This window comes from Asparagus officinalis, unplaced genomic scaffold (assembly GCF_001876935.1).
Source record: "Asparagus officinalis unplaced genomic scaffold, Aspof.V1 AsparagusV1_Un171, whole genome shotgun sequence".
Taxonomy (NCBI): Eukaryota; Viridiplantae; Streptophyta; class Magnoliopsida; order Asparagales; family Asparagaceae; genus Asparagus; species Asparagus officinalis.
Genome location: NW_017972437.1, coordinates 92,998 through 108,342, shown reverse-complemented (window position 1 = coordinate 108,342; position 15,345 = coordinate 92,998). Strand labels below are relative to the sequence as shown.

General features: G+C 32.3%; 1 protein-coding gene across 1 annotated transcript; it reads right to left on the bottom strand.

Moving 5' to 3' along the window:
* Nucleotides 1–3,720: 3,720 nt before the first annotated feature.
* LOC109827395 lies at nucleotides 3,721–12,202 on the bottom strand. The gene is made up of 7 exons (XM_020394407.1): nucleotides 11,859–12,202; nucleotides 9,319–9,376; nucleotides 8,778–8,858; nucleotides 8,600–8,635; nucleotides 7,950–8,189; nucleotides 7,719–7,857; nucleotides 3,721–4,404 (listed from the first exon to the last, which is right to left on the bottom strand). Exons 1-7 carry the CDS (start codon nucleotides 12,053–12,055, stop codon nucleotides 3,932–3,934), a joined length of 1,224 nt encoding a protein of 407 aa, XP_020249996.1. The 5' UTR covers nucleotides 12,056–12,202; the 3' UTR covers nucleotides 3,721–3,931.
* Nucleotides 12,203–15,345: the final 3,143 nt, after the last annotated feature.

The window sequence follows — 15,345 nt, the reverse complement described above, 5'->3', positions numbered from 1 at the left end:
AAAAAAACTAACCCTAGATCCGATGGGGGTCTTGCCGCCGGCCACTCTTAGTCGTTGGCGGGGGGGGGGGGGAGAGAGAGAGAGAGAGAGAGAGAGAGAGAGAGAGAGAGAGAGAGATGCCTCAGACGGTCCAGATAGAAAAAAAAGGAAAGAAGAAACAGAACAAGAAGGAGAGGAAGATGAAGAATCGGGTAGCAGGAGAACTAAGAAAAAGGGGAGAAGGAAAATTTTCATTCACCCTTGGCTTACAAAAATAATTTCATGATAAGCCCACCTAGGTCATTGAATACAAAATTTGGCTAAGAAAATTTTCCTTAAATCCCTGAGCCATGTAAAAATTTCGAACAGACCTAAGTAAAATGAAATTATAGTTGAAAAAGGACTGAAAAATCTCTGTTAGGATCCTGTCATTTGCTTTGTTTGCAAACAGGTCCAATCTGAAGAATAAAAGATAACTTTTGGGCTTGATTAATTCCCTATAATCTCTTGCCTTATCATAACTTATTAGGAAGTCCAAAAGCTAGTATATGGAAGTTATAAAATTTTAATAAATTGCTAAAGTTAGCAATAAACTCATATATACCCTATTTATAGATTTTAATTATTATTGATTATATTTGAATTTATTGGTTCTAGATTATAAATTGAGTAAGCTATAATATATGTTGTCATGAATTAATATTAGCTTTATATCTTCATATTATAGGTTCTGATTGATATTCAGGAGAATAATATTTTGAGGAAGTCGTGACCACTGGATGTGAGTTCATTTCTCACTAGTATTTTTACAATATAAAATTGCATGAGTACATAGTACTATGTTTGAATGATCTTGTTCTTGAAAATAAATAGTCTATTATTTTTCGTGTATATGAAAGTTAAATGTGACTTGATCTATTTCTGTTGTGGTCTATCCTATAATATGATGTTAGTTTCGTACAAGATATGAAAAGGCAATTTGATTTTATGTAAAATATGAAAAGTGAATTTGGTTTTACCCGATCTTATATCATTGTAGATATTGCTTTATTTGAAAGCTTTTGAAGAAAATAAATATTTTGAACGTGTTTCGACAGTTTAATGGATTCAAAGATTTTCTGTGACTTAATATCCGATAAAAATAAAGAAAAGTGAATCCCTAAACTGTGTTAACTGGGTTGATGAGTTTTACCCTCGTCCACTTCATTTGAAAATATTTGTAAATTCTAATAAGCAAGGTATTTCTGATTCGACAATTGATTCTGGATGTTTTTAAATCCTCAGAAGGTCCACTATGGAGTGTTCTGCTTGTCATATGGTGAATGCATCTTTATTTAGCCCTTCTATATTCAACCATTTTGTATTTGGCCCTTCTGTAATTGGCCCTTCTAAAAAATGTTTATGGCCCCTCTATACATATGGCAGTGATAGGTGCATTCAATTTCAGGGAATTATCTGTTATGTGATGCGTTTTACGCATTCCCATGCTACTGGGCTATAATTTGTAGCCTTAGTGTGACCTATGAGGTGATTTTCACATTCACGAATGACTCATCGAGATTTAAGATTATGATAATTGACCGTGAAATAGAGAAAATAACAAACATTTGGTTTTTGCACAAATTTAATAGTCCATTTCTTTCCTAGGGTTTACCTTGTTTTAAAAAGGGGTCTGATTTTGAAATATATTACAATATATTTAGTTTGAAAATGGGAAAGAAATATAAACTGTTACATTCTTCCATAAAAATATCAATAGTATGTTGTTTGGACCATACTTGTAATTTTTTTTAAATTTCTGGTGCAAAACTTATAATTCGTTATTTATGGGAATTATTCTTATTATTATTTTGTTAGTTATCTAGGAACTCTAGTGGGAAATGTTCTCATTGAGCCCTAGCTCACCCCGTTGTTTTTTTTTATTTTTTAGATCTAGCGTAGCTGCATAATAGCTGAACTTTTGGTTATGGCGCTTTGCTGAGAGACATTATATGAAAAGCCTCCATTTTGATGTTACATACAATCAACAATGTGCTTTATTTAGTAAAATGCTTATAACAGTGAGCTTGTGGGTTCTAAGTACCGATTTAATACATATATATAGTTTCTCTGAACTTCTATCATCAGCAGGTTTATAAAATGTTTTGAGATAAACTATGTGATATGAAGTGTCAGGCTTGACTCGTGCATAAGACTTGTCTTGTACATGGGTCGATGCTGTCGCGTAACCTGTATTTATGAATTTCCGCCGCAATTTCGGGGCGTGGCACATTTATCCAAGTAGGCCCTAGTTAGCGATTGGAGAGTATCCAATTAGCTCAATCTCTACCGTCCATTTAAATTTGAAGGGAAGATACAATCAAGTAGGATTATCAGTATCACAATAGTTTCAAGACAAAGCGGTTTCCATATAATAGTGGAAACCTATGTGGCTATATCTCATCCCTTAGTAGTGGAAACCTAATTAATTAAAGAGAGCCCGGAACCTTGTTGTTTGGAATTGCGGTTTAATTGTAGTTTTACCAAAACGAATATAGAGTTGCTAGAGTTAATCATGTACTTTTGCGAGTTTTAGACCTAGATTTTGAATTGGTGTATAATCCATTAATGAAGTCTTTAGGTCAAGGTGAAATAAAGATCAAGAGCGTGTTTGGACGACAGAAATAACTGCAGAGAAATTAATTCAGATCTATCGGATTTTGGTTTTTGACGCAACCAACAATATCTGTTTGACTGAAGAGATTGCGTGCCCAACAATGTTGATGCGGATTTACTTTGATTGTGAGCGCTACTACTTCTGTTATCCAAAGATTAAGGATGAGCTCTCATGTGCACAGCTGGATTTGGGTTGCATCCGAACTTTGAATTAAATGAGTTGGGGCTGGGAAAACCTACCATAATTAATATCTTTTTGCATATTAAGAATTTAAGATCACTATAAATTTTGAGCTACTTATTGTACGTACCTATGGTCTTACTCTCGTTTTATAAAATGACTACGGAGCTGCAAGATTTGATCTTTCTATTTTTTTTTTCCTTTTTCTTATTTATTTTAGATTTGAATTGATATGCCTAATCCTTTTATGAAGATTTTAGGTTAAGATTGGAAAAGCTTGAATTACATCAATGCACGTATTTGGATAACAAACTCATTGGTGAGAGCAACTAATACAGATTTTATCCAATTAAACCCGTTGATCATGGAGATCATGCAAGCCAATCACGTCTACGCAGATTTACTTTGATAGCTAGCATTATCATTTCAAGGCAGACTCTAACGTGCACGGCTGTGTCCAGGTTTAAATCCACCATTAATTAAACTAGTCAACATTGGATCAAATCCATCGTGATTTTTATGGACAAAAATTCAAAACAAACCCTTTTGCGATTTTATTCCCAAAAAACGACCATTTTCCCTCTTATTTGTAAAAACCGACCTGGTTTCAGCCTTGGTTTTTACAAAAAAAAGTTCCGAAACTTCACGAGAGTTAAACTCCCGTGAAGTTTCTTAATTAAATGATTGCTAAACTTCACGGGAGTTCACGGGAACTCCCGTGAAGTTTCAAAACTTTTTTTTGTAAAAACCGACCTGGTTTCAGCGCTGAAGCTAAAACCAGGTCGGTTTTTACAAATAAAGAGGAAAAGGGTCGTTTTTTGGGAATAAAATCTCAAATGGGATGGTTTTGAAAATTTGTCCTGATTTTTATTCTTGCGTATTAAAACAAGACTCTGAACTGTAAATTAATATAAAGAAGAGATGATCAAATTCTATGATTTGGTTCAACACTGCCCGAGACAATTTCATGCCAAAACACCGCAAAACTCAGTATTTCTGTACATTTGCACGAGGGAGGAAGCAGTACAGGCTCCTACCTAGGCCATTACACACTGACCTGTCAATTGAAGTCCTCTCCACAAGCTCAAATCACAACACTTAAAAGCTACTGCAATCCTACAATCTCGACCGTCTTAAGCATTTAATAGGATTGAAAGGACCATTGCGGTGAGAGGAAGCAACCGGCTTTATATCCCACCCTTCTATATTCTTAGGAACACAAACATCGAAAAGGATTTTACCTAAAACTCCATTCGCGTTGACAGTTGGCGGGCCCTGCATCTGAAATGACCCTCCCCTTTGCTCGTTGACCAGAGAACCCCCTTCTTTAGTTTCGTGATACTCTGTGGAGCTCGGTAGGAAGAAATGGTCACTAGGATCGATGGCTACTCGTCTGAGGCTGTTGTTCGAAGAATCTGCTGCTTTATGGAGACAACAAACAGATTCAGATATTTTGCGGGAAGAACCAGCCATCCCTGATGTTTGGTCTATTGGTGAATGTTTTTTCTTCTGTTGATAGTGAAGTGTTGCCTTCGCAAGGAGCTCAGTTACCGCAGCTTTGTATTCAGCTGGGTAATGCTTGTAATGACCTGCACAGATCAAGTCCAAGTCATAAGAGTCTTGCGCATGAGAAGACTAATCAACTTCTAGATGTCATTTGTATCAAAACACACTTGCAAACGATGTGTGCTTCGCGTAAAGATTGCTTTGACTATCGTCTTTATTTGAACACTCCACAGATATCTTTCTTATCATAATATACTTGAGAATGGATGTCTTGTAAAGATTGTCATTACTATCATCTTCATGTGAAACATCTTTCAGGACAGGGGGTTGCTTATGCAAGATTAATTCTAAGTTGAGAAGGTTGATGAAACTTCCAATTGGACATCAAGCTTCAGTGCGGCGACTATCCAACAAGGGGCAGTTGGCAGATGGAGATGCACAGCTCAATATGTTGAACACGAGCACCAAAGACCTCCATTTCAACTTTTAGAAAAATTAGAGAAGCTGACAGTATATAAATGTTATGGAGAACAAGTTAATAGGTTCTTGTTCCGATTGGTATTAAGCCTTTACCAATTGCATGCAAAAATTCCCAAGTTCCATATAAAACTCCAGCGTCAAGGCTCACTTCGGAGGCTAACCAAAAAAACTCTGTATAACTCCAGCCAAACCACCTGACCCAACACAAGCTATGAATTTGCTTTAGATCTTTTAATCGTAATTCTTTAGTTTCAGGCAATAGAAACTTTTTAGATAACGAGAGTGATGAGTATGTAAATCATCCTGTTAAAAAACAAGTTTAAGCCGTAGTTGGTAGACTGTCACATTCCTGATTTCTTAGTAGAAAGTCTGTTGTTAGTTGCCAAGCGTATGTATTGTATACAAGGAGATAAGGTTTTTAATATCATTAATGTTGATAAATGTTGGTACATAAATCTTTTTCAGTCAACTTTGGTTCTGTTTCTAGTTCTACTTGTCTCACTACAGAATACTCACTCAACAATTTCCTTAACAGTTCCCACAGTGATACTTACTCAACTTGCACATGATTTAAAAGTCTAAAATGTAACCTAATTATAAAATTGACAGCAAGATGTGCACTGGATGTTCACAGATGGTGGTGTGTTAAACACTGCAAAATATAGACATGGACGTGGCACAAGATAAGACACAGATAACAAATTCAAGAACAATATACTAGCCCGAACAGAACAAGATGGAATCGACAAACGGTGTCCAATATGTATTTTTCGAAGAGGAGCTACAAGTACAAAGTAGATAAGATTTGTCAAATGTTTTTAGATATGTTAACAGAGAATTTTGTTAGGGGAGCATATCTGCATGTCCATTTCAGTCATCTTTGAAAATCTAGGTTCCATCAAAAAACTTACAATCCGAGAAAAGAAGTTTTAGCTTGTCCCCATCCAAGGGTGAGAAACCACATGCATTACATGTCAAAAAACCTCTTTCTTTTTTCTTTCCCCCCACCCTTTTATTTTGAGGATGCGCTTGGATGATTTCACAGTAGAACTGGGATATTTGAGTTCTCTTAAGACTTATTTTGGAATTAATATGAGTTTAAAAACCACAGTGCCCAATAATTATTCCATTGGAATGCGTATTCAAATTAAAGACATAATATTGTGTCATTAGAAGCATAACCATTGAATATAATCTCTACAATATATATATTTCAATAACGGGATTTTAGAATGCTCCAGGATTATCCTACCCTTTTAAACACTTACAAGGGAAGGATCTATTTTTCATGTGTGAAACGTGTATAACAAGAATACACCTTTTTGAAAATAAGGAAAGATTAGATATCTATGTAATCTAAACCTACAAACCCAAATGCATACTAAACCATTAACTAATATTATCAAGCACAGATAAATTAGACATTCTTCTGTATGACGTTGGATAGCCATATTCAGATCTATGCTATGGTTATATAACCAGCATCGTTATAAAAACGTACTTATACGTAAGTAAAAGTTGATGCTGATGTAGAGTCACACAGAAGAAACTATCCTCTAGGATGAATAGGAAAAATAATAATAATATGATTGGGTGTTAATTTTCACTCAGAAAATGTGTAGGTATATTAATATAAGACTTGCTATCTCCAATAGACTCAAAAAACCGTTGTTAATAACATTTAAATTGAATCAAAGGAACGTCTAGTTAAGAGGTTATACAATCTTATATAAACATGGAGAGGAGATTGTTTTCTAACTTTGGATTTCTGATAGTGAAATAGCCTTCTTGTTAATATGAATTTTTAAAAGGACTTTTCTGATATGGCGAGGATATTCCAACTAAAAAGGCATATTCTTGCTTTTTTTAAAGGTTTTTGCATATATACATACACCCCTCAAATCTTCCATATTTTCATGTTTCCCCTCAAATCCCTCCAATTCCCTCACATTGGGTTTTTCTACCCCTCCAACGTAACAATAATATAATATTGGTTTCTAAATAGGGCAATGTAAAAATTTCCAATAAATTCCAACAAGTTTGATATATTTTTCGTTTAAAAACTAAAACCATCAAGTGAGAGGCGTAGAAAAACTCAATGTGAGGGAGCTAAGGGGTAATTTTGTAAATACCAAGATTTGAGGGGCAAATTTGCAAATATGGAAGATTTGAGGGGCAAATTTGCAAATATGGAAGATTTGAGGGGTATATATGAAAAAACCCCTTTTTTAGTCCGGAGAGGACTTTAGTATCAGGAAAATTTAAAAAAGTAGCTTTTTTTTCTATTCTTCATGTTGAGATATCAATTTTGAATCTTATAATAGAAAAAAATCCCATCAAAGTACTTTTGAGGTCCAATTGAGATAAGAATTCCTGTCGAGAGGAACTATTTTAAGGAATTTCTTCTAGGGAGAGGGCCTTCCTACAAAAAAGCATATTTTCAGATTTTTACCAGGGATGCAACTTCATTTTTCTTTTTACATGCAAATGATTTGACTTCAACCTGAACATGAATGAAACAAACTCATTGAACTTTGAAAGGGTTTGGTCAGGTTAGAAAATTGAACTCACTTCTAATAATGCTAGATCCAGCAAGCACCACTTTTTTTTCCTCTGGTTAGGCTTAATCAACCGACCCCAAAAATTTGGGATGAAGGCTTTGTTGCTGTTGCTGTTGTTGTCGTCTGGTTAAGCTTAATTAACTAGCTATGAACTACTTGGCCTCCACAAGGCTAGTGATGTCTTGGTGTCCATGTAAATGATCTCATCAGAGGACTATACAATTTTAATAATTTTGACCTCCTAAACTAAGCTAGCGCTAGATTTGATGTTCCAGACCAGGTTATAATTGCTGAAACAAAAGCTTTTCTCTTATTTATTATTTGTATCATTACTTCAGTTGTAGGCTGGAACATACCTACATGAGGGGAACTTTTCCATTTCAATAGTCTAACATCACCACCGAGTTCTTGCAGATTTTGAGCAAAATTAGAGACAACTGGGTATGGAGCAAGTTGATCGTCTTCTGAACAAAGTATGAGTATTGGACCCACATTCTGCAGGCAAATTTATGCTATATTGGTTAAATGGATATTAAAAAATTGAACTTCGCACAACGAGCTTCAAACCAACATGGTAGAAACCTTACAACTGATGAGAGTAGAGTTTCCCAGTACTCAGCACGTTGCGCCTCAAATCTGCTTATGAATAGTGTGTCCAGCCCAGAGGCAAAAGCTTTTGCCATCCATGATACTACTCTTGGTGGTTGAGACATTTTAAGTACGCTTGGATGAAGGACAAATCGAGTGCCCAAGTCACTGGTAAAGTCTACAGGACTGGAATCAAACAGTTGTCCACACGCACAGTCTCTCACCAGCAGATACTCATCCTTCAGTAAAGAGGAGACAAACATCAGTTGATTCATATTCAATAAAACCAAAAACAGAAATTTCCTCACTAAAATTATTCAGTAAGTTGAAGGTTGCATAGACTTTTGATAGCATCATCCACCAATTATTTGGTTATCTTCACAGAACTAGTGTAAGCAAAAGTTTAATGAGCAAAACTTGATGTTATAACATTGAACAGATAAGCGGAGTTAGAAAAGAATGCATCTACAACGCAAGTCATATACATGATATTACTAAATAATTATGTTCCGCTATTGTAAATGTAAAATTTATAGCAACATGGGAATAAAATGTAATTATTATTTAGTGATCAAATGTGTGTCACTGTAAGGCGAACCCATGAAACAATAGTTGCCACTATAAAAACATGAGCAGAACATAAGTGTACCAGACTTGGTTGTCCTTGGCATTTCCCCTCCATCAGCTGAAAAAATGACAAATGCACAGTTCAGTCTTCTTTGTAAAATAGAAAGTAGGCACCCGATGTTCCTTGGTGCCTACAATGTTCCTTGGTGGCACATTGAAAATGTTCAAATAAAAAGCGATAGGTTCAGAAATCAAATCACCTGAAGAACCTTGTATAAACAGCCCTTGGGTCCCCCAGAAAAAGATGCAAATACAATTGGCAAAGATCTAATCTTTACTTCCTGTTGCTCCAAGAAAATAAAGAGGATGTTAGAAAAAGACTAGTAATAACATTCTTTTGGAAAATGGAGATGATGCTAACATAGCTTGTTAAATGTCATTAGGGTAGTTTTAAAGTCAAGAACCAGGAAAGTGTCTATGTACCAGCCATCAAGATTGTTTCAGAGCAAAACTCAATAACCTCCCAAAGGATATCTAACTCTAACCACAACTGAATAAAGTATACTCGGCATCTCTGTTAATTTGCCCTATATTTTTCACAGCTAGGTCCAAAGATTACAGATAAATCAGCAGCAGACACCAGGTCTTGAGATATGTACACTTAATATATCCATGGAAATTATGGAACACGAAATGAAGTAAAACTATTAAGCAACCACCACTTCTTCTTTAAATTACAACATCAAGATATAATTTCAAATGTAGCTAAAATTCAAGCAACTAAATATCAATAATACTAACCTTAACAATCTCATTAAGAACGCCGCAGGCAAGTGATGCGGCTTTGTCTGGGAAAAAACTGCATAGCAAATGAATTTACAAACTAATAAGATGTCTTTAACAGAAATCATTTCAATAAGATAGATCAGCATGTACTAGCAACAAACGAAAAACACTAGACCATATGGTAACATCTAATAAAACGTATGCAACACAACCACTTCTACATGAAGTCATGATTTGCGAGGGTTAGAATTGAACCAAATAATTATCAAATAGTTCGTCATATGTTCGTCTAAGTATTTCTGTTATATTCGATTTGGAAGCTCATTTAACAGTAAACGAATATGTTTAGTATTCGACTTAAAATGAATAAATTTACATAATAAATGAATAAATTTACGTAGATACATATTCAATTCATTTGATTATTAAATATTCGTTTATGTTTGCCATCTTAGTCTAATAAATCTAATTTACTACAACTTTATTCATCATATAAAGTTTGCAAAATTATGTGATTAAGGCTTACTAATTTAAAGGACAAGTTTATTCAAATTCAATAATATATAAAAAAAAGTGGAGGGTTTATGTGAAAAAATTTCAAATGAAAAATAGAAAACAAAATGATTGCCAAGAGGGTTCAAATCCGGTCCACACAGCTGAAAGATTTGGATCAAAGCAGCTGCTCTAACGAACATCTGCAAATATATAGCGAACAACACAATATAACATCGAGCGGAATACGAATATGAAAACACTATTTGACTTTTGAATTCGAATTCGGTAAAAGTGACTGGATTCAAATTTGAATACAAGTGTTTGATTCAATTCGATTTGTTTCCACCCCTACATCCTGGTCAGACACATGTTTGAGTGTATTTTTTAGAATTCTTGGCCTCAAAATATCTCCATGTTTGTGTTTCCATATTTGTACAAGGAACAAAGTGAACAAGAAAACGCATGAGCAGATAAATCTAAAATGTCAGCATTGAGAAGGAAAAGACTCCTTAATCATGACTAGCATGCCATAGATCAGCTGGGTAACAGTAGTGAACTGAGGAAATTATAATACAAAAGATACTATTGGTGATTATTTCAGGAGAGGATATAAATCTTGTGAGTAGCTTCCAAAGTATTATATAATTTTAGGGAATTAAAAGGATAAGGTAAAGTCATATTCTCCATATGAAAAAAACCAACAAATATATATGGGATGCATAGCTACACGTTGCCTACTTAGTAACTTATGCAATAGAAAGTAATCTCAAATCATTTAAAATAAATATCAAATGTTGCGTAGTTAAAGCTTGCTGATGTCGATCAAAACCCAATATATTGTTTAGAGAAACAAAAAATATGTGTAGAGACATAGAGAGCAATTTTCAATTCATCTTATACACATACATAATTTATTACTGGATTGCCTATCTCTATCTGTCATCAGAACTGTATGTGCCTGGACCTAAAACTGACCGTTAAGTTTATCAGTCCCGGTCTTGACATCCGGCTGTAATCATTATAAGGCTTAGCTTTTGCTTACAAGTCAATCAATTTGTCGAGAATCACAGCCCTATTCCCAGTAAGTTTGCTTGAAAACTTAAGGTTCTCTTGAGTTGAACTGTTAGGATACTAATGAGTCTCCTCTCTTACTCCAGCCAATTGTGCACTGAAGATCAAATCATGGATTCTCTTTGATTTTATGTTAAAGTTGATAAAATCCTCACAATTCAACAAATAGGGAAACGAACATCACATTCAATCTCAGTCTGAGATCCACATGTATAATATTTGATTCTCTGCTCATTCATCAGCTCTGAAAGCTCGTAGTTGCTTGTGGACACTCCACCCTCACTTGGAAGGGCAATCCTTCCTGTGAGGGTTACTCAACTTTATTCCACGGGAAATTATATTCTTGAGTATTATCAATCAGCTAATGAAATCTCCAGGCTTACCCTTGAACTATTTACCTTTCTTCAAGAGGGAATGTTTTTTCCATACCATATTTCAGTGTTTGTTAAACAAAATATTTGCCCTTCAATCATTTACTTTCAAGTACTCTTTCATATTGTTCTCTCATTATTCTCAGCAAAGAAATACTAAAAACTGTTAAACAGAAAATCTCATTCTTTTCCAAGCATTAAGGTAAAAGGTTATTATCTAATGAAGCTTATGGTTTAAATTAATCTGCTGCATATTCTGCAACTAACAAATAAATATTTCACTACAGAGATATAAGCACTCTGACTTTGGCCTTGCGTTAATGAATTATCCTTTCAATTAGCTGATTGATAATACTCAAGAATATAATTTCCACTACATGAATTATCCTTTCAATTATCCTTTCAAAAGTTCAACTACTCCACAACATGAACATATAAAACCCCCAAAATAATACACAAAAATATTTGCAAATATTTCAAAGGCAATAGACTAAATATCCCATCTTTAGCTTAGAATTGAACCAAAACTTACCAATTTTAACTTATTATAATAAACAAAAGGAACAATAATCACAGAAAATTCAATAATTTTGAAAACGCAAAGAACAGAATAATTACAGAGTGAGGAAATCAGAATGGCAAACAAAAGAGATCCATCCAAGAGACGAGTAGAGATCAATGAAGGGCTTCAAGTTCCTCTCTTGGCTCGACAACCACGCAAAAATTACCACGACGCCATTGGATTCCCTCTCTCTCCTCTCCTTCTCGCTCGTCCCCCAATAGAATCTCCCCCCTTCTCCCCACATCATCCACATAAAACTAGGGTTTTCGAGCTTCGAGAGATCCCCAGATCACGGGGACGATTCAGCGCATTTTAGTGGATTTCAGCTCGCTCTCTGGTTTCCGCTATCGTACGCTGCGCTACCATTGCTAGTTTGCCACGCCTTTTCCTTGCCCTGGCTTTTTAGAAAGGATTTCAATATTAGTCAGTTAAATATTTAATATTTTTAACTTAGCCCCCTTCATTATTCGAATTTCTATTAGGCCTCCATATAATAAATTCTTTAAAATTAGATCCTCTGGCTCGCTACCATGTTTATCTATGTCGGTTTAAATGGAACTCACTACACGGTAAATCAGTTTATATTTCATACTCAATAAAATATTTTTCTTCCCCGATGGCTAGCTTCTCACTTTAACTATAAGGCTATCTTCTCTCATAAATCTGACAGATATACATTCAACGAGGGTAAAATGATAAACGAACATCCATGTTTAGGTAACAACTCAATCAGGGTTACTATGAAGCCTCAAACTTTGAGCTTTTTAAAACTGATCCTTACAAAAATTAATCAGCTTTAGCACATTAGACAGAAGCCCAAATGGGGAGACTGATTTGAAAAAACACATAAGACCGGAAGACCAAGTAGCAAATTCAAATATGTGAGGGGTTGATTTTAAAAAATCAAATATATAAAATCCTTTTTTATAAACGTAAGTTGCCGAGAGTGACAGAGAATTGGGATAATGAACGCCTAAATGAGCTAAAGATGGGCCCAAGTTCCTCATTTGATTTTTTACGTAGGATTGTATAAATGCGCCACGTGGAATCTAATTCTGTCATGGTGGGCCCTGGAGTCTGTTTTTAATACCAAACCTGAAAGTGAGTGGTTATGGAAATAGCTTCACGATAGCCGCCAGGAAATCTATCTAAAATTTCTACGCGCGGAAAGTTTCCCCCCTCTTTTCCCTTTTTTCAGGATATGGATCCCTAACAAGTTGCTCTATTGATTATTAATCTAAATAATATTAGTATTTTTATCACAATTCATCTATATTTCATCGTGTTTCAATCATTCTTATCCAATTATAATTATAAAGATTTAACAACTTAATCCCTTTCAAAGCATACGGTTCCCCACTCCTATTGAGGTTAATGAACATGTCCCCACCTAAAAATAACGATAATGAACAATTTAAAAATAAGACCATTGAGACAACTTTTTTCATAATAAATAAATAAAATAAACATAATCAAAGCATACACGTAAATATAACTCGAATGAAATTAAGATATAAAATGGTTTAATGTTCAAAAATATTACTCACAAATGATGCATCACCAAAAAAATTCTCAACCAATAATAGGATCTAATAAGCAAAACATTAAGAAAAGCTTCAATACTTTTTAATTATCTTTTCTCCATCTTAATCCTCTTTTTCAAAGTTGAAAGAATAGTTCTTTGTCCATTCTTGCAAAATAAAAAACATATTTATTTAGCAAATTTAACATTAAAATTTTTTATATTAAAATATATTAATGAATAACAAAACCAAAAATAAATACTTAAAATTTTAAACCTCTTAAATTCTGTTGCATAATAATATATAAAAAATAAATAAATAATAATTTAATAAATCAGTAACTAAATAGTTAACTTTAGTTTCATAATACAAATTTAAATAAATAAATAAATATAATAAATTCGTAGAACAATATTTAATTTTAAATATTGTAAATTACATTTTTATGAAACATTAAATAATTATGTAAATAAATGATAAATAATATAATTTCATTTTCATAATACAACATTAAATAATAAAATCATTATGAAGTTAATAAACATTAAATACACCAAATTAATAAGGAAAACGTTTTAATTTTAGAAATATTTTGAAAATAAGAACTAAATTTTAATAATTATATAAAAAATAAAAAATTCCTGTTAAAATTCCAAATTTAAAAACTAAATTATTTTGGCTAAGAATTTAAATTTTAAGATTATTTTAATTTATAGAAATATTTTAAGTAACCAAAAACATATTTTCACAACTCTCTAAAAATGGAATAAAATCGAATTAAAATTAAAATTTTGGAAAATAAAAATTTCCAACCATATAAAAATGGAAAAAACCAAATTAAAATTTAAAATTTTGGCAAACAAATTATTCGGGCAAAAGTAATCACTTCAGTATTATTTAGAGAAATATGTATTAAAATTTCACAATTGTGAACACAATCTAAATTAGGTAGTTAAATTAAAGTAAGATTTTGTTGTATAAATTGATAAATTATATTTAATGAATTTAATTTGGTAATTTAAATTTATTTTAATTTTGGTATTATTTCTAAAAATATTTTGAATTATAATAATTTGAAATAATTTGACAAAATTTACAATGCAATCTAAATTATAAAACTAAATTAAAGTACGATCTCGTGGTTTAAATTTGTAGCTTCTATTTAGTAAAATTAATTCGGTAATTTGAAATTTACTAAAAGTTTGATATTATTTTAGATATATTTTTAATTATAATAATTTGAAAAATTATGAATATAATCTAAATTGAGTAGTTTAATTAAAGTAAGATTTGATAGTTTAAATTGGCAACTTGCGAATTGGTAAAATTTTGACATTATTTTAGAAATATTTAAAAATTAAAATAATTTGAAAAATTTATAACACGGTCTAAAGTAGGTAGTTAAATTAGGGTAAGATTTAGTACTTCAAAATTTGCTAAAATTCGAATATTATTTAATTGAAAAGTTGTTGACATAAATTCGGTAACTAAAATCATGAAATCAAAAGTTGTTGATATAAATTTTAACTAAATTATTTGGTAAAAATTTTAATTTCAAAAATATTTTGAAAAATATAAATTAAAATTTCACAGTTATATAAAAATGAATTAAAAATTTCAAATTCTGAAACCAAATTATTTTGATTAAAAATTAAAATTGCAAGATTATTTTAATTATAGGAATAATTTAAATAACTGAAAATATATTTTCATAACTATCTAAAAACAGAATAAATTCCAAATTAGATTTGGAAATTAGTAAAATGAAAATTTTCAATTATATAAAAATGAAAAGAATTCAAATTTTATTATGTAAATTCGGAAATATTATTTGGGTAAAAAATATAATTTGAATATTATTTAAAAAATATGAGTTAAATTTTACATAGTTTTGGAAATTTGAAGCTTACTAAAATTTTAGTATTATTTTAGATATATTTTGAATTATTATAATTTGTAATAATTTGAAAATTTGTGAATATGTCTAAATTAGGTACTTGAATTAAAATTAGACTTGGTA

Excerpts from the sequence above, each read along its gene's own strand:
- LOC109827395 (XM_020394407.1), bottom strand. The coding sequence starts at position 12,055 with ATGTGGATGATGTGGGGAGAAGGGGGGAGATTCTATTGGGGGACGAGC. Across the intron at positions 8,859-9,318 it reads TTCTTAATGAGATTGTTAAG|GAAGTAAAGATTAGATCTTT; the intron begins GTTAGTATTATT and ends TTGGAGCAACAG. Across the intron at positions 8,190-8,599 it reads GCCAAGGACAACCAAGTCTG|GATGAGTATCTGCTGGTGAG; the intron begins GTACACTTATGT and ends TCTTTACTGAAG.